The sequence below is a fragment of the Sinocyclocheilus anshuiensis genome, unplaced genomic scaffold (genome assembly GCF_001515605.1).
Source record: "Sinocyclocheilus anshuiensis isolate Anshui unplaced genomic scaffold, SAMN03320099.WGS_v1.1 scaffold562, whole genome shotgun sequence".
Lineage (NCBI taxonomy): Eukaryota > Metazoa > Chordata > Actinopteri > Cypriniformes > Cyprinidae > Sinocyclocheilus > Sinocyclocheilus anshuiensis.
This window is the reverse complement of record NW_015544158.1, coordinates 954,932-982,086: the sequence shown is the minus strand read 5'-3', so window position 1 is coordinate 982,086 and position 27,155 is coordinate 954,932. Positions and strand designations below refer to the sequence as shown.

At 36.1% G+C, this 27,155-nt stretch overlaps 2 protein-coding genes across 2 annotated transcripts in view; one reads left to right on the top strand and one right to left on the bottom strand.

Moving 5' to 3' along the window:
• The window catches only part of LOC107695454 (histone demethylase UTY-like), a 40,024-nt gene extending 30,353 nt beyond the window's left edge, over positions 1 to 9,671 (top strand). The window contains exons 19-30 of the mRNA XM_016495356.1: positions 1,589 to 1,718; positions 1,973 to 2,078; positions 3,046 to 3,251; positions 4,157 to 4,218; positions 4,305 to 4,379; positions 5,535 to 5,683; positions 5,816 to 5,930; positions 6,054 to 6,241; positions 6,886 to 7,027; positions 7,153 to 7,279; positions 8,099 to 8,269; positions 8,419 to 9,671. Coding sequence (XP_016350842.1) covers positions 1,589 to 1,718; positions 1,973 to 2,078; positions 3,046 to 3,251; positions 4,157 to 4,218; positions 4,305 to 4,379; positions 5,535 to 5,683; positions 5,816 to 5,930; positions 6,054 to 6,241; positions 6,886 to 7,027; positions 7,153 to 7,279; positions 8,099 to 8,269; positions 8,419 to 8,448 — 1,501 coding nt within the window. The 3' untranslated portion in view covers positions 8,449 to 9,671. The remainder of the gene's footprint in view (positions 1 to 1,588; positions 1,719 to 1,972; positions 2,079 to 3,045; positions 3,252 to 4,156; positions 4,219 to 4,304; positions 4,380 to 5,534; positions 5,684 to 5,815; positions 5,931 to 6,053; positions 6,242 to 6,885; positions 7,028 to 7,152; positions 7,280 to 8,098; positions 8,270 to 8,418) is intronic.
• A 207-nt stretch (positions 9,672 to 9,878) lies between these two features.
• dipk2b (divergent protein kinase domain 2B) lies at positions 9,879 to 14,868 on the bottom strand. The gene is made up of 5 exons (XM_016495429.1): positions 14,629 to 14,868; positions 13,975 to 14,239; positions 13,373 to 13,546; positions 12,125 to 12,413; positions 9,879 to 10,287 (listed from the first exon to the last, which is right to left on the bottom strand). Exons 1-5 carry the CDS (start codon positions 14,808 to 14,810, stop codon positions 9,941 to 9,943), a joined length of 1,257 nt encoding a protein of 418 aa, XP_016350915.1. The 5' UTR covers positions 14,811 to 14,868; the 3' UTR covers positions 9,879 to 9,940.
• Positions 14,869 to 27,155: the final 12,287 nt, after the last annotated feature.

Sequence of the window (27,155 nt, the reverse complement as noted above, 5' to 3'; positions counted from 1 at the left end):
TTCAAAACAGATTTCTTGACAGGTTTTGTGCTGTTTTTTGGTTATGGTTATACTAAGCCACCTTAACAGGATTATCAGCTTTTTTTGTGTGCATGTAATTACATCCAGCCAGACCACATCATCACCTTTTCTGGCGTAATACAAATCCATCCTAGTTGATTTGGTTTAAATCTGCTGTAAAATGATGTTTTAGGCTGATGACTTGATGTATTGTTTTGATTTGTGCTAAAAAAAAAGATTTTGCAGTGGTGAGCTGTTAATTATTTGGAAGGTAGTTGAACTACTGCTTTTGTGTAGTATTATATTTTTTATTGTATTATATTTTGTCATTTTATAAGCTTTGATGGGAAACGTCATGGGACTTGTCTACTAACTCTGTTTGGGGTGTGTCTGTAAAATATACAGCTGTGTGGTTCTCTTCAAGATGGTCTTTGCTTGCTTTCAATACACTGCCAGTATACAGTAGTAGCTGTATACAGTAATAATGATCTTTAAAAAAGCATCATATGACCCCTTTAAAAGTTTGGTGTCAGTATGTTTTTTTTTTAATGTTTTTTTTTAAGAAATTGATACTTTTATTGAGCAAGGATGCACTAAATTGATCAAAAGTAACAGTTAAGACGTTTGTAAGTTTGCAAACAATTCTATTTCAAATTAATATTGCTGTTCTTTTGAACTTTCTATATTAATCAAAGAAAATTGGAGGGAAAATATTCCAAGGTTTCCAGAGAAATAATATGTGGCACAACAGTTTTCAACATTGATAATTATAAGAAATGTTTTGTGACACTAAATATATTAAAACAGAAAAGTTATTTTAAGTTGCAAATGTAGCCTTGGTGAGCAGAAGAGACATTAAAAAAAACCTACAGACCCTAAAATTTTAAATAGTAGTGTATAGTATGCACAGTTTTATTTATTTGTTTGTTTATGCAGTGCTAATTTCATATGCATTTGCTAACCTATCTAGTGACTAGTAATAAGCAAGACTGATAAATTCTTGCTTGCAAAATATTTTCTATGCCACAACATGTTAAAAAAGCTATTCCATCATTAAAAATGACAGCGAAAGTACCACACTACCCAGCAACACAGAGACTAAGCTGCAGAAAATGTCAGGCAGAGTCAAACTTGTCAGTTTTTATAATCACCAAGGTTCCGCTTCCAAACAAAAACCAGCATGACTACGCTCCAGCCTCACAGCTGTAATTATTTAGAGAAATTTTCTTTTGACCCTCTGGCATGTTGGTTAAAGTGGGACATTTCCTCAGTGCTTACAGTCTTATTAACTGTTTGTTTTGACTGGAATGGCTGTTGATGGGGAAGGACATTGCCAGTGTGTCTCTCTGTCTCTAGTGATCTGGCTTGTGGCTCCGCCTGTGTCTAGAAAGCAACAGCACATGTGCTGACCCTCAGTGTCCCTGTCATGTAGACAAGAATACATCAGAGATTACAATCTTCACCGCAGCATGCAGTCTATTAAAATGAGATTTTGATAAAAATGATGTATTATGATTTTTATTATATTATATTATGTATAGCCATCTGGACATGTGCTAATTAATATCTCATGAAAATTATTTTACAGAAACCTGGGGAAGAATGGTGTGTCCAGTAACAGCATCTTGCTGGACAAGTGTCCCCCTCCACGGTTACCACCTGCACCCTTCCCTCCTCTGCCAAAGGACAAGCTCAATCCTCCCACTCCTAGTATTTATGTGAGTGAAACATCACCAACATCTGACACGGTGCAGCCTGGATGCTCTTTAACTACTCATTCTAGTATTACTGCCGTCATGCTATTTACAAGTCAAAATACAAGGTCCAGTTGCACCGATTAAAAGCATTTGTTGCCATGGGAAAGAAGTAAACTTTGTTTGACCTTAATTTATGCGTGCACTTTTACACTCTTTTTTAAATTCCAAGCTTTTTTTCTCCAGTCACCTAAACCTACTTTTTAAATCCTTGGCAGTTGGAGAACAAGAGGGACGCTTTTTTTCCGCCTCTACACCAGTTCTGCACAAACGCAGCCAACCCCGTTACAGTGATCCGTGGCTTGGCTGGAGCCCTCAAACTAGGTGAGAGTGTGTTTTTGGGCACTTGTGCACATTTGAGTGCTTGCCAAAGCACTGCGTACGTGTGAGCACTGATCTGTGGTTTTTATGGGTTTTGTTGTGTATTAGCACCTTTGTTTAAATTATTATGTTGTAGTTTTGTGACTGAGCAGCACTCGGTCAGAAATTTAACTAGCACCACTACAGACTTAGAGTTTTACACACATTTCAGGATGATTTGGGTGTAAATGACAACAGCACCATCTGCATGTTGAAAGTGGCATTACATGGGAGCATCCCCACCACAGAAAAAAAACAGCAGCAGCAGCATTCTGCATAAATGGAGTTTTTATGTACTTGCTTTTCAAACCTCGTAAAGGACATGATGGAATATATAATTTTGCTGTGAGATGGGCTCTAATGGTCACCTTACTAGAGAAAATAGAAGTATTTTATGAAATATTGACAACATTTTTAAATTAGATTCGGACTGATATTGTATCCTTGTTAATGTGTTGTCATGGTCTTTCAATGTTAGACCATTTATGTATATTTCTTCATTATTGGCTGGAAAGTTGCTGTCAGGAAAATTTGGGCCATTTGGACAATTTGAGTACTCCTGTCATGTTAAATGGCATTTTTATTGTATAGCAAAAAAGTGTTTGTCCATATTTTTCTACATTTGGACCCAATTTGTGTGTAAGGGTTTGAAACCTAAACCTCATATTCCCGTTTGATTCCCAATTGTATCCTTCCTCTATTGTCTCTTGTTGCTAATTTAAAAATGCTGAAAATTTCAATCACACATTCCCTCCAAAACCATGCCTTAAAAAAAAAAACCTTTTGAATTAATAATAATAAAAAATAATAGTTATTATTGCTATTTAATAATTAAATATTGAATGAATTAATTAATTTTTATAATTAATAATTAATTAATTATTATTTGTTTTCATCGGTTGACATTTTGGTGTCTTTCTCTTCATGCCAGACCTAGGATTGTTCTCTACCAAGACTCTGGTGGAGGCCAACCCAGAGCACCTGGTGGAGGTGAGGACTCAGTTATCTCAGCCCACTGATGAGAACTGGGATGTGACGGGAAGCAGGAAGATGTGGCGTTTTGAGAGCAGCCGGTCTCACACCACCATCGCCAGATACGCTCAATACCAGGCCTCGTCTTTCCAGGAATCGTTGCGGGTGAGTTGTCATAATAAAAAAACATGCAATCCTAAAATGTTGAGAGAATAATTCATTAGTGGCATCAGTTTAACATGGCTTTAGATTTCTTGGTCGTAACACACATACAAAAAATAATGGCTAGAATCTTGCACTCTTGATTGTCCATTCGCTCTGAAGTGGGGCCAGTATGTCAACAATCCACATTTGCTCCTCGTGCCAGGAGTTTGAGTGTTTGTATGTTTTTGTGTGACTGTCATGCCATTTCACACTAGCACTTTTGGTGCTCACCCGCGAACTGTACCCGAGTCCGCCTAAAAAGGGTGGTCTGGGGTGTGGTTCATGCAAACTCCGGTACGGTTTGCTTCTGATGTGAATGCAGTCGTACTAAATCACGGAAGTGAACTGCTATTAATGACCTATGAATTGATCAAAATATGTATGTGTGTGTTTACTCAATCGCTTTCCTGATAAGCGTGAGTGACATGCTGCAGCAGAGAGAATTTATATCTCATTTCTGCTCGCACCGTGTTCTTTTGAACCTTTGCATTACAGTCGTGATTAATAGACGCATGTGGTGCTGTGTTGGCGCTTTGGAAACGAAGCTACATTTTTAAATTCCAAAGTACAAAAATGAAGCAAGCAAGCATCCATTCATTTTGCCGTCTTCTACATAGTTTTTACCTAGCAAAAGGGATGAACAGCTGCTGCTATGATGACACAAACGTACCGTGGTTTGGAACCAAAAACTATCCGTGTGAAAACAAACCAGCGGGGACAGCAATTGAACTCTGGTTCGGACCAAGCAATCAAACCAAGTGTAAAAGCACCCAAAGATAGACACTGAATGCTATTGATACTGTGAAACACTTCATGATTGGTGCTTTGATTCTAATGGTTGCTTTTTCGCATTTTGTATCTAACAGGAGGAAAATGAAAAGAAAGGGCAGAAAGACCACTCAGACACAGAATCTGCTCCATCAGAAAAGTAAGTCCATGTTCAATTAAAGTCTAAATGTTTTAAACACTTTTGACAGAACCATAGTCTTTAACTGGAGCCTGCGTTTGTTTCAGTGTGGTCCGCAGAAGAAGAGGTCCCTTTAAGCACATCAAGTTTGGGACCAACATTGACTTGTCAGATGAGAAAAAGTAAGTGCTCACTGGTTTTGTTCCTCTTTTAAATGTTTCTTTATTCAAGTGCAAACCATCTAACATGAAATAGAAAGTTGCAGATCTGCTTGTATGCATTAAAGTCCCAAAGCCATTGTGAAGCCACAACTTGTTTAATGAAAATGCATTTGCAGGCACAACATTTGGTTGTAAAATTGCAGATATAGGCACAGCTGTGATCAAGCATCGGTAGGGCCAATATGACAGCGTATATATATATATACTACCATTCAACCAGACAAAATACTATCAAAAACAGTAACAATGTAAATTATGATTACAGTTTAACCCTCATGTTGTTTTGACCAACAGAGATTTCCTTTTTCCTGAAAATGCTAGTTATTGTTATCACATTGGACTAAACTTACTGACTCTGAGGTGAAAAAGCTTAGATCAATGAGCCCTACAACCAATCCTAATTGAAAGAAAACAAATTGACAAAGATTGAATCCAAGATTTGGTTATAATTTATCATAATGAGAGAAAATTATGATTTTAAAATGTGAAATTTTAGCTTTGATTGTAGACTGGAGTGCTGAATAGAGCTTTCATAAGAACATTTGTTGTATAATCTGTAAAAAAAAAAAAAATCTTCCTAATGTGCTAATTTTGTAATTGAGAAAATTATTATTACATTTCTTATTAAATATGAGAAATTTTTCTGGGTAGAAAATGATGCTCCATGAAGTGTGAAATAGCTACAGTGTATTGATTACACTTGTATTTCTTGTAATTTATTTAAAATAGAAATAGTTACAGTAATTTTTAACAAATGTCTTTACAGTAGTTCTTGATCAATTTGATGAATTCTAGGATAATTGTCACCTAGCAGAATCTGAAATAACTAATCTTTTAAACACTTCTTTCTTTAATGGTGAAAAGGCACTCTATTTCATGTTGTGCTTAAAACCCTTTAACAGTAATAAAATCACTTTAATGCACACCTCATGTGGTTTAGTGCTTCATCAAGATGCTCTAGAGAGAGTTTAATTGAAATCTGAAGGAGGATTGTGTGAGTGTTAAATGGGCCTTTTCAGACCTCTTGCAGAGTTCAGACAGACTCATAGAGTTGTGATGGAACAGGGAGACATGTTAGGTCGCTGCATCTGACCTCTCTGCCCTGTGGCCTTGCAGGTGGAAGCTGCAGCTGGCTGAGTTAAGTAAGCTGCCTGCCTTCATGCGGGTGGTGTCTGCAGGGAATCTGCTCAGTCATGTGGGCCACACCATTCTCGGCATGAACACAGTCCAGCTGTATATGAAGGTCCCAGGCAGCAGGACACCAGGTCAGCTCATTGGCATGCCAGCACATACACATCTCGCCGTGCTTTACAGAGGCAGCGCTCAAATACAGACGTTACAGAGTTGAATGTAGGGATGTTAATAAAAATACTAAACGATTAATTTTTTCCATTCAGGTCATCAAGAAAATAACAACTTCTGCTCTGTGAACATTAACATCGGCCCTGGAGATTGCGAATGGTCTGCCGTTCCTGAGCCGTACTGGGGTGTCATGAATGACTTCTGTGAAAAGTAAGCACAATCAAAAATGCTTTAATTCTACTAAAACACCATACTTTGGGTTTAATGTAAAATATGAATTTTAGCATGTTTGTATGGCTTGCATATGTACTGACTGACATATTCTTTATGCAGGAATAATATAAATTACCTAATGGGCTCATGGTGGCCAAATCTAGAGGATTTGTGTGAGGCCAATGTTCCAGTGTATCGCTTTATCCAGCGACCAGGTGATCTGGTCTGGCTTAATACAGGCTCTGTGCATTGGGTTCAGGCTATCGGCTGGTGCAACAACATTGCCTGGAATGTAGGACCACTAACTGGTAAATAGTTGCTTATCACTGCTGTTAGACCACTGGATCTGTTCTAAAACCTTGTGAGCTTCTGAAGACCAACTGCCTACATATGCAGCTGTTTTCTGAGGGAGTGACTGAATCATTGTTGAATGTCTAAAGTGACTGTTCAGAGCACTCTACATTGGCAACTTGTTAAAATGCTTTTAAATCTTTTTTTTTTATGTTCTAAATTAAAAAAAGATAGTTTCAGCTGTTTAAAAGTCACATTCAATCTTAAAGCTTTGAAAATCTTGTATAGGTTTTTAAGATATTCTATATTTTTAATTGTATATGTATAATAAAATCTATTAACAATCTAATTCTCTTGGTTTTGTGTGGTAATTAACTTTTTTCTTAATTATTTTGTATTTTGAGATCACTTTATGAATTAATGAAGGATACATATATTATATTTAATTTACAAAGTCCATAAAAAAAGGCTGTCTTGGTAGGCAGCTCACTTGGTTTTAAATGTTACAATTTTGAAGAAAGCGAGGTTTTACACCCTTGTAAAGTGAAATATAATATCAGTATTGCTTGTATTTAGGTGCTTTACTCTAAACCTTGTTAAAATGTAGTTAATCTATTTGTTAATTGATCAAAGTGTCTAATTCTTATCTGTTCTTCGTCAGTGCATCAGTACAAGTCAGCTGTGGAACGCTATGAGTGGAACAAACTCCAGAATGTTAAATCCATTGTTCCCATGATTCACCTCTCTTGGAACATGGCCAGGAACATCAAAGTGTCAGACCACAAACTCTTTGAGATGATCAAGTGAGTCTACTCCAGTACATTTACGATTGTGGTTCTTTGAGAAGTCGCAATGACAAAGTTTCTCTTGACTGAAATCTCAAGCAGATTAACGGAATTATTAAATAAGGTTTGTTCCTCCTCCTCAGGTACTGTTTGTTGAGGACACTAAAGCAGTGTCAGACGTTGAGGGAGGCGCTTATAGCTGCTGGAAAAGAGCTAGTTTGGCATGGAAGGACCAAGGACGAACCTGCTCACTACTGTAGCATCTGTGAGGTGTGTATTCTTCACCAAAGTTTTTTAGATTTGTATTGTATGCAAGTTTTAAATAACAGAAAATAGTTTTACACTCGAAGTAAATGGTTGCTTTGGCACATTTGTTTAAAATTGGAAATTGTCAGCCCTGAAAAAAAGTATTAAAAATAATTAAATTCTAAAAATGCATGGAAAAGTCATGAAAATGTCAAGTATTTAAGTATATTATTTAAAGTATTTCTAGTTATGCTCAGCTAGTTATTCGTTGGCTTAACATTTCACTTTGCAAATGTGATCTCTATTTAAATAGATTTTTGAAAATTCTTATCCTTTAATCACAAACAATTGGAAGCGTCATTAAAAATTAAGTGGTTCTAAAAGACCTCTGTGTTTATTCTGCATCTTACTTATCATGGCAATCATGTTGAGATCACATTGATCATGGATGAAAAACATGCCTGTGATGTTGAAATATATTCATTTTTAGATTCAAGAATTTTTTTTTTCAACAAATTTTATACAAGGGTTTATTTATAGATCCTAGAATGTTTTTTCAACAAATTTCATACAAGGCTTTGTAAAGTTAACATTCAAAGTTTGTCTTGACACTTTGCTTACCATTAGGTAATTAATATAATAGAAAATACATATTTTTACATTTTTACCTGTTTCTTTTGCCATAAAACCTGGTTTTGCCAGAAACATAAAAACTACAGTTAAGGGTTTTTATTTATTTATATTTCAGTTTGTTTTAATTATATCTTCCCATTTTCCATTTTTATTTGATTGGATCTTTTCTATTCATGCATATGTTTTAATATATATATATATTTATCCCAGGTGGAGGTCTTTGATCTGCTGTTTGTCACCAGTGAGAGCAACTCACGTAAGACATACGTGGTGCACTGCCAGGGCTGTGCTCAGAGATGCAGCCCTAACCTTGAGAACTTTGTGGTTTTAGAGCAGTACAGAATAGAGGACCTCATGCAAGTGTATGACCAATTCACATTAGTAAGTCTCAAAGCCCTTATCTTGAGAAGCCCTTGCCTTCTATAGATCTCTGCATAAACCTTTTCTATCACCTTTTTTATATTTGTATGATTAATAGTCTCAGATAGCAAGAAAAGAGCATGCTTAATATCCTCTGGGTCTTTCCACAGGCCCCACCCCTGCCCTCTTCCTCAACTTGACGTTAACATTAACGGTTCCTCGGATAACACCCTGGAACGCAACGCATCTCTTTCTGATATTCAGGAGACCTGACCCAGTTCCACACCACTGGTTTCTGTAGCAAACCCCACAAGGCTGCTGGTTCTAAGCTGTTTGTCTATGCAACCTTGCCAAGTATGGAGTTTCGGCCCACTGGAGTGAAGTGGGATCGTCTCCATCTTCAGGACTGTTTCAGCTTGTTCAGCACCACTTCTCTTTGAAACACAAACTACAAATAGACTAATTGCTGAGGAAAAATGGTTTTGTGTATATACCACAAAAGGCAAAATCACTCAAAACTACTGACTCTTCCTTTTTCTTTTACTGTTGCTTTAAACCTCTTTTTTTGTTTTTGTTTCTTTTGTCTTTTTCTGTACTTCATGTACGAGCTAATACATGATTTTCTTTGAATCTTATTTCCTCTTTAAGTACTACCGTAGCTGGGCTTTTTTGTTCAACATTTTCTTTAGGTAACAAAAAAGAAATTTTGTAATGTGAATTTTTTTTTCCTTTTTAAAAATGTTTTGTCTCTTTTTCTTAAGGAAAAAGTTAAGTTGGAGGGGGATAGCCAAGTCACAAAGAAAAATGGGTTGTGCACAGACTAAGGAATAAACATTAATTTGTGTTTTTTGTGTTATATTTCTAATCTTGTTGTAAATTTACACTATTTATAAATATTTATTGCTTGAAAATATTTGTTGATGGAATGCTGGTATTTTATTTTTTTTTCCAGAGTTCCTGCCATTAAATTTTATGGAGTAATGTCATTTTGAACATTTCTCTTTTTACATTTTCTATACATGAATAAAACTGCTTAGCGACCATTGTACAGAAACATGAAGATTGATATGGTTTATGGGTTACTAATCAGAGTTGTCTTTGTAATTAAATGATTCTTTTGTGATGAAATGCCTTGTCTCGTCCATGAATTATAACATGTATACAATTTGAATAGACTTTTTCTTTTTTTATTTGCATAAGTCTTTGTTTGCTGACTGTGCTTTGATAACATAAAGATCTTTCACTGGATATATACTGATTACTGATGATGTTACACACTCCATTTCATGTCATGGTTGTCTTAAGTGCTATTTTCTATATTGCCATACTGCCAGGTTCAGAAAGTATCTGTGACCTTTATGCTGTCAGTAATAGGCCTTAAAGGGATAGTCCGCCTTAAAGGGATAGTCCACCCAAAAATGAAAAGTCTCATTTACTCACTTTCTTATTATTCCAAACCTGTACGACCTTCTTCTGTGGAACAAAATAGATATTTTGAAGAAGACCATTGGAGACCATTGACTTCTATTGTATGGACAAGAAAAAACAAAACAAAAATTTTTTATTTTAAATATTTTCTATGTTCCACAGAAGAAAAAGTCACACAAGTTTAGAAGCAACATGAGCGTGAGTAAAAGATAACAGAATGTTCATTTCTGGGTGAACTATCCCTTTTAAGTGGTTAGTTTTGGTTTAGAACTTGTCACTATAGAGGCATTCAGGATACCTGTATCCATAGAGAGCACTGCATGGCCTTAATGTCTGTAAAATGTCTTTTAAGGTTTGGGCTGCAGCAATTATTCTTTGGTCAGACTGCGATTGGTCTGCACAGATAGCGAGAGCACTGACTGCTTCTTTGGGAAGATGACCTGACTGCACATCATTAGGCACGAGCAGATTGTTGATGACATGTTTGCAAAGTAGGATAAAACTCTGTGCAGCTCGAACAGTTTCACACGGAGGCGGTCTTTCACAAGATCCACTGAGACAGGAGAAGACATCGAGGTGTTCTGTTAGCAAGTCTTCATCAGGAGGATATCCTGCAGGAAGGAGCAATGTAATAATGAGTTTAGGTATAACACATGTATGACATAGCACCAGATGTGGTTAAACAATAAATGATCACTATGCAGTAAAGCTCAGTGGCGGAACCAGAGGGGTGTCCAGGGTGGCACTGAACACCCCTGACATCTGGCCACCCCAAAATTTAATATCCTATTATTTAATTTTCCTTGTTTAATAGTACTGAAAGAAGCATTTATTTAAGCCTCAAACTCAAGGACACGACGCATCTGGTGTGCTGCATCGCGCTTCATCTCAGCCGGTGTAGCTTCCAGCCTCTGCTAACTCAGGCCACACGTTCATTTTCCTACATCGCAGAGCAAAGAGAGGACATCGACAACACGCTGACAGACAAGACAGAGCAGGTTACTTTTGATAATAGGAAACAAATTCTCAGCATTCAAATTCTTTTAGTTTTATTAAGAATTTGAAACGATAGATACAGTTTTGGAGCTCTTTAGTGGCGTGATGGTTCACATGCGCTCCCGCTTTGCCTCAGTTCAAGCAAAGCAGTAGTGCTAATTCTAATTAGCATGAAATAAACAAGAATGAATATCCGAGGGCGTGTTGAAAGATACACTACAACTTACTGAATTTATGTCTCATGTAATCACTCAATGAGTGTTTCAACCGCGGAAAGACAGCAGCTTCAAAACATTGTTACATAACCGCAGAAAATCCATTCAGTGTCCAAGAAAAATGTACACAAGTAAAAAATGGTCACGTTATTCTAGAATGTACACCTTATTCTAAAAAATGGTCTAATATGAAACCTTAACAATAGGGTTCCCTGCCTATAGTTTAGATTAGAAAAAATGAGAGAGAAAAAACATTTAGGCTACTTAATTGCAAGCTTGCAAATTATTCCTGAATAAATTCTCACTCCAGGCTGAACTCAACGTTGGCAGCCCTGTTTGAAGTAAGTTGAAGTTTTAGGTTTCCTGAACAGCATTTACAAAATTCACTGTATAAGTTAATGTTAGATCTTTTGATCCAACCGCTGGTTAATCATATGATAGAGAAATAAGTTCCAATAGACTAACATTTGAAGTTACGGTAGGAATGTATAGCTAATGTAGGGTAATGTGAAGTAATCAGTAATCGTAGGATTTGTCATGCTTTTTTATGCCAGGTTGGAGTCATACACTGATTTTCTGTCATGGTCTATGTGCCCCCTGAATTAGCCTTGGCCACCCCATGTATAAAACTCGAGCTCCGCCACTGGTAAACCTACGTCATGAATAATTAAAAAACTGATGATCTCTTTTTAATTTAATTTATTTTATTTTCTACATTTTATTTGCACTACTGTTAAAAAGAATGGGGTTGATAAAATGTTTTAATGTTTTTGAAAGAATTCTCTTGTCCTCACCAAGGCTGCATTTATTTTATCAAAACACAGTAAAAAAAACAATGATATTGTGAAATATTACAATTTAAAATAATTATTTTCTATCTGAATATATTTTAAAATGTAATTTATTCCTGTGATGGCAAAGCTGAATTTTCAGCATGTTTACTCCAGTCTTCACTGTCACATGATCCTTCAGAAATCATTCTACTCTGATTCTATGCTGATTTGGTGCTCAAGGAATATTATAAATTCAATAATTCTATAAATAATTCTCATTATTATTATTAATGTTGAAAACAGTTGTGCTGCTTAATATTTTTCCAGGATTCTTTAATGAATAGAAGACTTGAATTACACTTGAAACATGACAAAGTAAGTTTGTTTGTGTACATGGTAAAAGCAATATTTTACCATAAAATCTATTTACAGGTTGCTACATATGTGACTAAGCCAGAACTGACCTTCCTGCAAGTCAATGATCCCTATGGTAGTGGTATCCACAATGAAGACCCTGCTATCATCCAAGGTACCAAACATGTCCTCTGAGATGTTCGTGTAGAAGAGGCTGAACTGGAGGCTGTTGGAGCTCAGGCTCTGGGTGATGTGAAGAAGCTGGTAGGCAATGTCCGCACGGCGCTCCAACGGAGAGGAAAACAGGCTCCTGAGGGGTTTGCTCCCTGCCCAGACCATCATCCTTCCACAGGAGCCATGGTAGCGGAGGAAGGGCCAGCCCTCTGTGCCTGGAAACATCTGTAGGCAGAAAAGTCAAAAGTAGGGCTGAAAACAGGAAGCGAGGGAGCTCGAGCATGCAATGCCAGTTTGTACATTTGCGCTTTCTTTATATATACACTACCGTCAAAAGTTTGGGATCAGAACGATTTTTTATGTTTTTTAAAGGAGTTTCTTATGCTCATCAAGGCTGCATTTATTTGATCAAAAATACAGGAAAAATTTAATATTGTGAAATATTATGACGTAAAATAAAATTTTTCTATTTTAATATACATTAAAATCTAATTTAAAAAGATTTATATTTTGAATAAATGCTGTTCTTTTTAACTTTTTATTCATCAAAGAATCCTGAAAAAAGTATCGGTTTCCAAAAAAATACTGTTAATAAAAAAACTGTTGCTAACATTGATAATTATAATAATAAATCAGCTTATTAGAATGATTTCTTAAGGATCATGTGACACTTTATACAGGAGTAATGGCTGAAGGAAATTCAGCTTTGCATCACAGAAATAAATTATATTTTAAAGGATATTAAAATAGAAACCATTATTTTATATTGTAATAACATTTTGCAAGATTACTGTTTTTTTCTGGCCATTTTAAATTGAAAATTCAAATAATTTGCATAGCAGTTGCGTGAATCATGTAACGTTAATTCGTAACTGAATGTGACGAGGCAAGAAACGTTTTATGTTTTCGAAATATTAGACATACAAGTAATGCTAATGTGTGCATATTTTAAATATTATTTGCATATAGTTCAAAATGATTACTTCCCAACTAGAATTAGACCTAAAATTTCCTTCACCATTCTGTTTGTTTATATTTTATAAAACAATTTGGTCCCCCGCTGTGTTCAAGACTGAGTTCATGCATTGGGAATGCACTGGGAATCGAACCTATGACCTTGACGTTGCAAGCGTCATGCTCAATTGCTGCACAATGTGCAATTGGCGGCCATCTTATTGTTATACCTGCATTATGAGAGGTTGTTGATTGACAGCCAGGGTATAAAGAAGTCTGAGTTTGTCCTTTTCACTGAAGTGCTTCATCTGCACACTTCCCACATCGGTCACTTCAAAGTAGCGTCGCACAATGCGGTCCAGCAGCCTCTGAGATGGACAGCTCAGCATCGGGGTCACCAGACCCTTAGAGAAAGAGTTGATTAAAAAAAAAAAAACAACTCATACGTTTTCAAATGATATCTATAGGGTGTTGTTTATTCAACTATGGGTTCGTTTCGTTTTGCACTTTATTTAAAACAAAATGGTTTGTTGTGGGGGGAAATTACATGCAATTTAGAAATGGAACATAAACATGCCCAAAGTTGAAGAAACTCCCATATAACATATTTAAAGTTTGGCTACAAAGGAAGAACTACACTTGTTACCTTCATCTTCACCAAAACTTTAAGAACCATTGTTAATTAAGAAAAAAATTGCCACATTGTAAGTGCTAAATTGGCACCTCCTAGTTTTCAAATAAATAACCCTTTGAAATTTAATTGTTCAGACCTTAAATCCTCAACCACTGCTGACCTCAAATAGACATCAGAATACAGAGACTGAATGCAGACCTTCACCATGATGGGAAGCAGTAGGTTGGAGCGGACCCATCTTTGGAAGCGTGACGTGGCCCTGAGGACAGCTTCAATGCTGCAGGATTTCCCTTTGCCTGCTGAGGTGCAAATGCTATTGTCTGATATCTGTTGCAGGGGAGGAGACATCAAGCGGGACAGCACCAGAGGTCTCCAGCCCGCTGTGCTGTCTGTATAGTTCCCCTCATATGAACGCACATCTGCTGAGGAGAGATTAGACTGAGCGGTCAGCCATCTTTCAAACCTGCGGTGAAATAATCAGTGTCCACATTAGCTTCCTGTTTTTGCTTTCATTGCTCATGCTCCCTCGGATCAATGATTAGATACTGTGAGCTGCACATTTTGAAGACAATTTTGACTGTCTTTTGATTTTCCAATAGCATGCAATGCTCTTATTTGAACATATATAGGCTACAAGCAGAAAGTTATTTAAGCTGGATAGTTCATTAAAAATGTACCTAATTATAGTATATTAGATCACTTAACTTCAATATTTAGACATTTTTGTATTTGGACATTTGGATACCTTGTTCTGGGGAATCCTATGCTTGTATTGTAGTATATCTTTAAAAACTCTCTTTAAGGACAAAGAGAATATTCTTCTCTGACTTAATAGCAAAAATACTAGTTTACCTTATTTCATCCTTGAAAAACTTCTTGCAAATGGATGTTCCAATGCAGGCGTTGCATTTATCCAAACCCAAGAAGATTCTTCTGAAGTCATGGAGCTTCTCTTGGGGTGCTGGTGAGGGGTCTGGAGTACCAAGTGCCAATATGAGGTACAATGTCCAGACCTCTGACCATGTCCCTGCCATCACTGTATCCTAAACCCCAGAATCACAGCAGCATATAGTGGCAGCCCAGTATGGTTAAAAACCCTCCACACTTAACATGAGCACATTAAACAATGAAGTGGCACCTCTTGAGTGTTAGCCGTAGATCTGTTATATCCCCTGCACTAAACACCTCACTTAGACAGGAAACACATGGTGAACAAAGATAACCCTTGTCGTCATGGTGATACTTCCTCCTGCATACAGCCTAATTTCAAAGCTGTAAACGCAAAGGTTGGATAACCTGTTTTACCCAGTTTTTCTGAAATGGTGATTTTTAAGACTTTTTGTGTATATGTAAATTATCGATTCCACCTGCACAATGCAATGTTAAATTTTAAAGATTGCATTTTGAAGTTTGTATAAATTGATTTGAGAAAAAAAACTTAATATAAAATAATGTCAGAAATATTGCAAAAAATGCATTATAATGTTTAATATTTCAAAACTGAAGCTTAACTGACTGTTGGGCTATTATTCAGAATAATATTACTATATTACACTTGCTGTGTCTGCAGTATGTACACTGTCCACAGTATGACAGACAGTGTTTTTGTAAGATACTAAACAAATAACAGGCTTCCAACCCTAAGATCATGTCTAATGATAATCATTCACTTTATCAGAACCATTCTTTCCACCAACAACATATTGTAACGTCCACCAGAGTGTTGTAGGATTTGCCCAGATGTCAGGAAATAAAAGAAGGAAAAGAATACTCAGACGATAGAGTTGGTGATCCCATACGTCCTTATACGTAGCTTCAAAGGATCCTCGCACTCTCCGCATACATGGAAAAGAGTGGGGAGAAAAATACAAGACACTCTGGCAGAATTACAAAAAAAAAAAATACAATAACCAGGATGCTTTCTGGAGCAGAGTATAGTAGAACAGTCTGCAATATCACCACCAGTGCAAACGCTACACAGACACACCCACCTAGACAACGCATGACATCACAGGCGTCTTAAAGTTACATAACATATTAGGTGGCCGTTACAATATGATTAGGAGTTATCATCTGCAGTGAAAGATACATCTATGCTATTTAGTCTACAGAATGTCATGCAAACATTGAATATGGACATACCTCAATGCTTATTTGAATACTGTAAAAAAAAAGTTTTGTTGTTATTGTTTTATTGGATTGCCAACATTTAGGACAGACTACATATGCATACAAAACTGGATAAATATGCAAAGTAACCAGAGTAATTTGAGAAGGTACTTAATGCTTGCTGAATTGAATAATCAGGCTAGGTGACATATAATAAGTATATAATATTAGGTATATAAATGTAATAAATAGTAGGCTATACTGTGCAGTAAGCAGTTAGCCTAAGTATGCCTCTGATAATATCCCAAGTTGGTATTGTGCGTTTGCTGTCTAATATTGCGCTTTTTTCTTAGACAAAGCGGGCAATAGATGTCAGTCGTGAGACTTGAAAGACTGACTTCAGCTGCATTTGATACTTTAATAGATTAAAGTTTATTCCTGTTGCGTTAGTCACGCTCGTGATTCATAGTGCATATTAAACATGCTTGTGTTTTTACTCGCGCTGATTCACAACTCTATGGAGAACACACTAGTGATTATCTAAGATAAAAGGAAAATATCAATATGTGGGAGTAAATTCTGGAAGTTTTCTTTGGTCTAGTCATCCGACCACAGGAAAACATTAAATTATTGTAGGAAGTGGAGTAAATTTAACACAGTCTCTTATTCAAGGCTGTGTGTCAACGATGAATCATTATTTCTGAAAAACTTGAATGGCGGTGAATATTGTTTAACTTTAACCCCATCCAAATAAACAATTTATTAGACATACGTTGTTAAATATTTAAGCTGTTGACGTGAATATAATACTATATACTTTTAGGTTTTTCCTTCTCCTTTTTCGGGATTTGTTGTACTGAATTATGCTATTCATTACAGTCATTTAACTAACATTTGTACACAAAGTGATTTACAGTACTCAGAGCAACCATTCTCCTGTTAGTTCATGATATCGATCCTAGAAGCACTTTTCTTGTACCAACCCAGATCAATTACCTGTAGGCCAGTCATTCTTGAGAAGTGGGACAAAACAGGGTGCAAAATTGAAAAAATAAAACCTTGTACTCAGACGAATGAAACTACATTTATGTATCTTATATGTACTAAGCTACTGAGATATGCTTTCACTGTGTAATATAATTTCAGCTTTATCTTTAACAGCATTCAAGATGTTTTTAACATTTCAAAACACATTCTCGTGTTAGCAGACAGATTACACTTTCAAATGTGACCAACAATTCCACAACAAATATAAAATATCATACTGAAATATTATCAAAATATTCAACTGACGGAGGTGACACATCTGACGGTGGTGACGAAAACCTGAAGTTGTAGTCATTTTAACTATCAAATACATTGAATCAGTCAATTACTGTATTAAAACAAACACAACAAACAGTGAGTATGTTATTGTTTATAAAGCTTTTATTCAAGAGTCACATTTAAGTGTTTTGATAGATTGGAACACAAATTTTTTTTCTGTTGATGCTAGATGCTAATGGAACCTGCTTCAGGAGAATAAAATGATCTAAATATTTCAAATAATTTCCTCAGAAATTGGAAGATGGTGTTGACATATCATGGCTGTGACACAGGAGATATTAACATTAGGATTTAAAATATTCTAAAACTAAAACTCTGACAGTCTGACGCTGATGTACTCTGCAGAGTTGAACTGTGGCAAGGGGCTCCTTTAGAGTGACGGCTGCCCCTGATATTCCCTGATTTTATTACATTTTATTGAATGTCTGACGGTGTTGACAAAAAGTGGGGACGCAACTTTAAAATCATATTAAACATGCATGTGTCATTAAAAAACAACCTTGCTTTGATAGGAGATATTATTAAGTGTTGCTTTTGATAAAACAAGCTCTTTTTCATCATAAAAAAAAACAAAAAACATTTTTATCCATTTTATTGAATATGAATGATTGAACCCTTCTCTGTGGACACACTGTTTTAGATGTAGTGAGAGGACATTAAGAAACATAGATTTGGTATAATAATGAGAAAATTAAATTGAAGGTGATAATTGTGTTAAATACATTCTATTATTAATCCCTTATGACATTTAAAATTGAAAATATTTTTATTTTTAAACCTAATAGCAGTTACCCTTGCTGGACCTGTTTTGTCCCATGTCTCAAGAATGACTGAGGCTTTAAGGCATAGTTTAAATAGGCTAAATAAATAATAAAAAATAGAATGAATAAACATAATGTCTGTTTGTACCTAGAAGTGAAGTAAAGCAGTGACCTGCTCTGCACTGAGAGTGAACGGCTCGTGGCTCTATATTTAGGGGACATAAATAGTCCAGCTGCGCATTTGACTCACCGCGTATTAATCATCAGCGTTTCAGTCGAGTCCCGGGACGAGCGGAAACAAAGTTTATTGACTAAGTGACTAAACCAAATCTTACTAAATGAAACGGTTGCACTTGCAAGCTTTCCTATGACAAATAAAGACCTCATGGTTACATAAGACTGTGCCAAATTTATTTTAGACAATCTAAAATCCATTAAAGACGATCAGATCTAATCAATAATTGATCAATAATTGAATTGCCTAATTATAGTTTATTATATTTTAATCTACTTTTGCAAACCCCTTGTAAACAGTTCTCGTCAAAATTCTATATGCCTGCTCACTACGGTGTTAATATAGTAATAGACATGTGGTTATCAGCACCAATACAAAATGTCGAAAATATTCCAAACTATGAACTAGATGTCATTTTAATTAATTATAATTCACTATAGCAATAGAATGCTTGATGAATGCAATAGAATGCTTTACTGTATGCCTAGGCTATATTTACTCTTGTAAATATGCATCTTTAAAGCAGAATGATCCCTGACTTCGGAAATGGACTTATTATGGCCCTGAGCACAAAATTCCCCCAAATACCAGTCGCGTTAGTGTTCGTGCTGATGAGCTTACTCATGTGTGGCATCAGATTATATTTCCGCTATTATGTCAAAGTGCACGTTATCATAAACCAAAAAGGGTTGTAATCTTTGCCACTAGCTAGGGAAAACACCAAAAACACCAAGACAAGACAAGTTCAAACGAATTTAAGTGCAAAATATTTCTTTAAGTAAATAACAATGCTTGCAAGATTTTTTGTATGTTTGATTTCAGGCTTTGGTTTTGTGTAAAATACCGAATCATAAATTGACTTTGCCGTTGTCATGACACTCATCACTGGGCTTTTGTCCATCAACACAACGTTACGCGGCTTCCGTATGTGAACTGATAAAAAAAAAAACGTTTAAAAAAGTAGCCTACCCGATTAAAGGCAGAATTCTGTGGAGAAGTACAAGAAGAACAAGTTAAAAGGTATTTCAATTAAGTAGGCTATTCGCCTTTCAGACAGTGAGTGTAAAGAGAACATTGTGGTTTGTCGACATAAAAACCACGCGATGGCGGTGTTTACAACTCCAACTGAATTTAGACAGCTGTACAAACAACGAGCAACATGCGAATTAGCTTTGAGGAAATTTGGATGCTTATTCATCGCAACGATATTGCAATTTAATTGTTTGGATCGAAATAAGAATGATGCAGAGCACACTGCATTAAATATGATGTTTTTACATTAAACAAATATAATAGCATTTTAAATGATAGAATCTATATATTTTTATAAATGTATTTATTTATCATTTCTTCGATGTGTTATTTCTTATCCATGAGTAAACCGACAGGAAGTTTGTGCTGATGGGCAAGTTTAACGAGAAGGAATGTTTTCAAGCAGCTCACACTTAAAGCGCTGTAAAGGATGGAGATTTCTTTATGACATCTTCTTACATTAGTACAATGACTCTATGGTACCCTCGATAGTTCAATACTTTTGTAGCACTTGTTTTCAGAGGATAATAAAGGGAAACCGGAGTTAGTTTTCACTCGTTTTACTTGATGCACTGAAAACATCTCACGGTAGGTTATGTTTTTGAAAGTGAATTTGTGTATAAAAAAAGTCTTTCTTGCAAAGAAAAAAAAATGCTGTTGAACATTTCCATTGGTATTGTACAGGAAAAAAAAGTTCTTAAAACAGTGCATTTGTTATTTGTTTGTTTGTTTGTTTTTTAAGATAGCAAAAATGAAACACAAATATAACGCAATATCAAACAATTCTTTTTCCCTATCAAATATTAATGCAATTGATAAACTGTACAAATGGATAACACCTAAAACGCGTGTGACAACTTTCCCAACCTGACATTTAGAAAAACTCCCTTGTACTAAGAAAATAGTTCAATCTTATGTTTAAAATGTTAGTTTGTTTACCCAACAGCTGTAGCAAAATACGATAACATTGTAGCCTAATTTTAGTTTGAAGGTAAGTAATTAACATAAAATAATTCACAAAGATATTCTAATTTAACAAGGATATGAACTACACTCTTATAAATAAAGGTTCCATCAAGAACCTTCTTTAGATTATTAAAATGTTCTTCAGACTTACAAAAAAATAGTTCTTTTGGGAACTGTTCACTGAAAAGTTTTTTAAGAATCCCAAAATGGTTCTTCTATGGCATTCTCTGCGAAAGCCCTTTTGGAACATTTTATTTTTTATTTGAGAGCAATTACAAAACCACTGTTAGAGAAAAGAAGAATTTTTGTCATTTGTGCAATTTCAACTCATATTTATACTGTAAATGTAAGTATAGATGTTTAGGAATAAATCTGAAAACCATTATGTTTGTCTGGGTTAATGCGTCAGCTGTGAGGAATCAGATCTGTAGGGTGACGGTTGCCACCATGAGTTAAATGCTGGGGCTTGTAGGAGGGTTTGGGTTGCTGTACACGATGAATGAATCAGCATGGCAATGTTGGCATGCTGACAGAACACCTTCAGGGTTCCTGTGGGCTTCAGTGTGGTCTCGACCGCTTTCGATCCAGTCCACACGCTTTCACCCAGCCCAGGCGGATCTGTCTTCAGTGAAGTAGAGTGCAGAGCCCATATTTGTCCGCTCTCTTCCTACTTCCATTTGCTCCCTCTATGAGTCACGTCTTTTTCACTCTGTCTAGAATACCCCCTGAATACAGTTCAAGGAAAACGAAAGCTTTAGTTTTTACACCGAGAGGAATTGGCATAGCCGTGGGCACATTTTTTTATCTGGGGGATGCTGGGGGATTTTTGACAAAATCCTAATATTAAAGGGGTCATATGACGTTGCTAAAACAGAACATTATGTGTATTTGGTGTAATGAAATGTGTTTATGCGGTTTAAGGTTAAAAAAACACATTATTTCCCACATACTGTACATTATTGTTTCTCCTCTATGCCCCGCCTTTCTGAAACGCGTCGATTTTTACAAAGCTCATAGTTCTGAAAAGCGAGGTGTGCTCTGATTGGCCAGCTATCCAGTGCGTTGTGATTGGCCTCATACCTCAAGCCTGTGACTGAAATGTTACGCCCCTTACCATACTGTGATGCTGTGTCCAGGTGTGACAAGACAAAACCAATAAAACTCATTATAAACGAGGCATTTGTAGCATCCAGTGAGGACATAATTACTGATTATAATGACTTATACTGTCTTTATACGCGTTGCGTCTCGCTGCGTAAACATAAAACCATGTCTGCATTTGTGATCGGAGAAACGACAAACAACAAGTGCTACTCTACACTGCTCAAAACTCGCGTTTGAATCATCAGTGGCAAATTGTTTAAATATGAAAACGTACTTACAGACTGTGAGTCAGAACAGCCGTCATTGTAGTCTACTCGCCCAGGATCAGGAAACAGTCCTCCATAAAAGGACTGAAGGAAATGCGCTGCACACATCTGAATATTTGGGTTGAACTGTTCTGGAACAGTGTTGTAAATACAACTTAATCACTGATTTAGTTGTGTCCTCTTTTGGAAGACCAAACAAAGTAGTTTCGCTTTCGCAACGAAACACACAGCGTCTTCAGGACATGGCAGCGGCAGCAACAATAAAGTTACGGCTTCTTTCTTTGCTTGAACATTTGGGCGGTGTTATGCAAATCTTCCCACACAGTGACCTAGACATGTGGGGCGTGTTTAAATGAGGCGTTTTAGGAGGGCGTGTACGAGTCTTAACTTTTATAAAGAATATCTCTTTGGGTTTTGAGACTTTAGTCTTTGCATCACTGATTATAACTTATAGCTTTTTTAGAGTGCTTAAGTAAGTTACACTCACTCTAGACTGAATTCTGATATTCTTTGATAATGTAAATGTTCTTTACTCGCTGTGAGGACATGCGGCATTATAATTTAACTTAAAATGTCTTTTTATTAAATGTGATCAGGTTAAATACAAATTCAGTCTTATTGAAATATTTTTGTCATAATATGGTAGCCTACTACTTGCCTAAAACATTATGATGTGCATAGTTAATAGATTGCACTAGGCGACAGTGGTTTGAGTGTGTTTGACCAGAGACTAGAGCGCAATTAAAGAGCTGTGCTTATGTGATTGCCGGGGGCCATCTTGAGGAGCGAGAAAATGGCTCATAAAAAGGACGAGGACTTGAATGGTTTTTACAAGTCGGAATGTAAAATTACGGTAATATCGCGTGAACATTTCACATGAAATTCTGCGAGTGTGAGGGGGAGAAGTAGGGACACGCGCCACAAGGCGCGCAAGTAAAATACAACCACACTAGGCTATATTTCTGGTCAGTTTAATAAATAATTAATCACAAACCTATCACAAAAATTAAGTATCTTGGGTGTTTATGCGGTTTAAGGTTCAAAAAACACATTATTTTCCACATACTGTACATTATTGTTTCTCCTCTATGCCCCGCCTTTCTGAAACGCGTCGATTTTTACAAAGCTCATAGTTCTGAAAAGCGAGGTGTGCTCTGATTGGCCAGCTATCCAGTGCGTTGTGATTGGCCTAATACCTCAAGCCTGTGACTGAAATGTTACGCCCCTTACCATACTGTGATGCTGTGTCCAGGTGTGACAAGACAAAACCAATAAAACTCATTATAAACGAGGCATTTGTAGCATCCAGTGAGGACATAATTACTGATTATAATGACTTATACTGTCTTTTTACGCGTTGCGTCTCGCTGCGTAAACATAAAACCATGTCTGCATTTGTGATCGGAGAAACGACAAACAACAAGTGCTACTCTACACTGCTCAAAACTCGCGTTTGAATCATCAGTGGCAAATTGTTTAAATATGAAAACGTACTTACAGACTGTGAGTCAGAACAGCCGTCATTGTAGTCTACTCGCCCAGGATCAGGAAACAGTCCTCCATAAAAGGACTGAAGGAAATGCGCTGCACACATCTGAATATTTGGGTTGAACTGTTCTGGAACAGTGTTGTAAATACAACTTAATCACTGATTTAGTTGTGTCCTCTTTTGGAAGACCAAACAAAGTAGTTTCGCTTTCGCAACGAAACACACAGCGTCTTCAGGACATGGCAGCGGCAGCAACAATAAAGTTACGGCTTCTTTCTTTGCTTGAACATTTGGGCGGTGTTATGCAAATCTTCCCACACAGTGACCTAGACATGTGGGGCGTGTTTAAATGAGGCGTTTTAGGAGGGCGTGTACGAGTCTTAACTTTTATAAAGAATATCTCTTTGGGTTTTGAGACTTTAGTCTTTGCATCACTGATTATAACTTATAGCTTTTTTAGAGTGCTTAAGTAAGTTACACTCACTCTAGACTGAATTCTGATATTCTTTGATAATGTAAATGTTCTTTACTCGCTGTGAGGACATGCGGCATTATAATTTAACTTAAAATGTCTTTTTATTAAATGTGATCAGGTTAAATACAAATTCAGTCTTATTGAAATATTTTTGTCATAATATGGTAGCCTACTACTTGCCTAAAACATTATGATGTGCATAGTTAATAGATTGCACTAGGCGACAGTGGTTTGAGTGTGTTTGACCAGAGACTAGAGCGCAATTAAAGAGCTGTGCTTATGTGATTGCCGGGGGCCATCTTGAGGAGCGAGAAAATGGCTCATAAAAAGGACGAGGACTTGAATGGTTTTTACAAGTCGGAATGTAAAATTACGGTAATATCGCGTGAACATTTCACATGAAATTCTGCGAGTGTGAGGGGGAGAAGTAGGGACACGCGCCACAAGGCGCGCAAGTAAAATACAACCACACTAGGCTATATTTCTGGTCAGTTTAATAAATAATTAATCACAAACCTATCACAAAAATTAAGTATCTTGGGGATGATCGAGGGGCACAAGGAAAATGTCAGACCCGGCCCTGCGGCGGGGGTGCTGCAGCACCCCTAGTTCCCACAGCCATGGGAATTGAGAATTCTTTTATCATGACATTTAAGCTTTAGTTAGTGGAGCTCATGATGGTCCAGATACCTGTGATCCTGTGTACTTGTGTCAATGGAAAACTAAATGTTTTCTATCTACATCATTTATTAAGTAATCAGTCAGTGTTTGAGGCAGCAAGCTGGTAATGACATCATTGGAACAATCTGGCAGTGGCTGATCCCCTATGTCGGCGTCACTCATCAGATGACTGTCGTTGTCTTTTATGGCTGTGCTGTTATGTGTCAACAAAGCAGAAAGGAAAGATCCTGCTTCTAACCAGTGACACCTGTAGAATTGACGTACCATTTGACCAGGGTGTGTTTGTTGCACGTGTGGGGACTGTGTTTGTTTACTCGTGTGGCATACGTTTTGCTAGCAAAACTTCCCCCTCTTTGTTTTATATTACAGTTAAGCAATTACTCAAATTACTTAAATGATTCTTCATAGTTCAGCAGCCATGCTTGATGCTATATTTGCAGAAGTGCAACAGGTTTATCTTCAGTCTCTGGAATTCCCCTTGCACTGGCTATCACACATGGATGGATGTGTTATTTATAGTTGTACGTTTATTTTATTATAATATATATTTATAATATATGTAAATATATTTTACTACAAATGTATAATTGCAAAATAATAATAATAATAATGATTATTATTATTATAATGAAGAAGTAGTAAATGTGGAAATGATTTTAAAAAATCAATAAAAAGCAAAATCCAAGTTAATAAATTCCTCCATATAAAACATGTACGTATATATTATACACTACTTTTCAGAAGTTTGGAGTTGGTAAAATTTGTGTATGTTTTTGAGCAAAATCTCTTATGCCCACCAAGGAAACATTTCTTTGATCAAAAATAAATTTAAAACAGTAATATTGTGAAATATTATTGCAATTTAAAACATCTGTTTTCTATTTTTATATATATTTTATAATGTAATTTGTTCCTGTAATTGCAAAACAATTTTTTTTTAGAACCCATTACTCCAGTCTTCAGATTTCAGATCCTTCAGAAATCTCAATAAATATTTATTATTATCATTGTTGAAAACAGTTGTGCTACCCAATATTTTTTGTGGAAACTGTGATACATTTTTCCAGGATTCTTTGATGAAGAAAGTTCAAAAGAAATTAAAATAGAAATAGAAAATTTGATTTTTTTTTTGTAATACAAACATCTTTACTGTCACTTTTGATCAAAATCATACATTCTTTAATAAACCAAATTTTTTATTTCCTTAAAAATAGATATGCTGTATAATATGTTTATATAAGCACATTTAAATACCATATGTGTGTGTATAAATGTATGTATGTACAGTACATATACGTATATATATATATATATATATATATATATATGCATGTATCTCACATGCATTCTGAGTCATTTATTTTGAGCTTGCCTGTCTTCCATGTAGGTTTATTCATCTTACGTTTGAGACCAGAGTGGACTTTGCCTTCTCACTTCTTCCATGTTCCGTCCCTTTAACGGTTTTTAAAATGTGGGGAGGGGAGGGAGGACAGATCAGTTTGTGGAGGAAGCACTGTCATATCCAGGAGGAAGTATGACTCAGCCGTGTTGCATTTTTCAAGGCTGATTCAGCTTTGCTAAGGAAATGGGGTCTTCAAAGTAGTTTGAGTGCCAAGAAAGTGACACCAATCCCTTCTTTGGTCACATTGTGCCGGGTGGCATATAGCAGTCATTGCAGTGTCAGTCCAGCGATGCTGTTAATGGCTGCTGAGGAACAGAGCTGTCACTTCTATGGAGTTCAGCATCTGAAAGTCAGTGCTAAGATAAGAGAAATGAAGAAAGACCATTTCCCATTCACTATTCACCCTGGTTCCCTGAAATTCCCCTCATGCCCTCTCTCGCTTTCCTCTTCCTCATCAGCTCTCGTGTTTCAATGCTTTAGCATTGCATTTAACTCTTTAGAGCCTAAAGTCTTACACTTAAACCAGAACTTTGTGACAAGAAGCATAAGAGGTCTCATTGGTGAGAGAGTGGGAAATCAGGGACGTGCACAGACATTTTGAGGGGCAGGGGCTCAAGTGGAAAAAAGGGCACTTCTCATATTTATTTGTAATTTTTCTTTCTAATCAAAACGTTAAATATATTAGGGGTGTGCGATATTGACAAAAATATGTCTCAATATTTTCTGGGATTTTATTGATAATGATAATTAGATGATATTTTGCTGAGTGTGTTATTGTGCTGATATCTTAAGTACAGTTACAAATGCATAAATAATGTTTTGATATATTAAACATAAAACATTGAATACTGATATTTGAAATAATTAAAGAAATGAAATGATACTTTAAAAGTGAAATTAAAACCGCCAGTAGGTGGCAGCAAGTCACTGTTAATAAGTGAGTCATTGCGATTGAAACGAATCATTCAGGAACGAAAATGTTGCTCAGAGAAGCAAATTGGAATTATATTTGTTTGCGAAATAGAGCAAAAACAAAATATTAAGCAGCACAACTGTTTAAAACATTGATAATAATAAGAAATGTTTCTTGAAGACCAAACCAACATATTAGAGTAATTTCTAAAGTATCATATGAAGTCTGAAGTAATGGCTGCTGAAATGTTAACTTTTCTATCACAGGAATAAATTACATTTAAAAAATGTAATAAAATACACAATATAATTAACGATACAAATCACAATATTACTGTAAATAAATACAGCTTTGGTGAGCATAGGAGACTTATGCAATGAAACAAAACAAAACAAAAAAATCTTACTGACCCCAAACTTGGTAGTTGTGTGTGATAGATAGATAGATAGATAGATAGATAATGTGAAATTAAAACTGCCAGTAGGTGGCAGCAAGTCACTGTTAAGTGAGTCACTGCGATTGAACCGAATCATTTAAACAGTTGATTCATTCAGGAACGAAACACCATCATGTTGCTCAGAGGTGCAAATTGGAATTATATTTGTTTGCGAAATAGAGCA

What these genes read in the sequence shown, in the direction of transcription:
- dipk2b (XM_016495429.1), bottom strand. Translation starts at nt 14,810, where the DNA reads ATGGCAGGGACATGGTCAGAGGTCTGGACATTGTACCTCATATTGGCA. An exon ending in TTTTTCAAGGATGAAATAAG is followed by an intron (nt 14,240 to 14,628) that starts GTAAACTAGTAT and finishes ATTTCACCGCAG; the next exon opens with GTTTGAAAGATGGCTGACCG. An exon ending in TGCTTCCCATCATGGTGAAG is followed by an intron (nt 13,547 to 13,974) that starts GTCTGCATTCAG and finishes TCTTTCTCTAAG; the next exon opens with GGTCTGGTGACCCCGATGCT.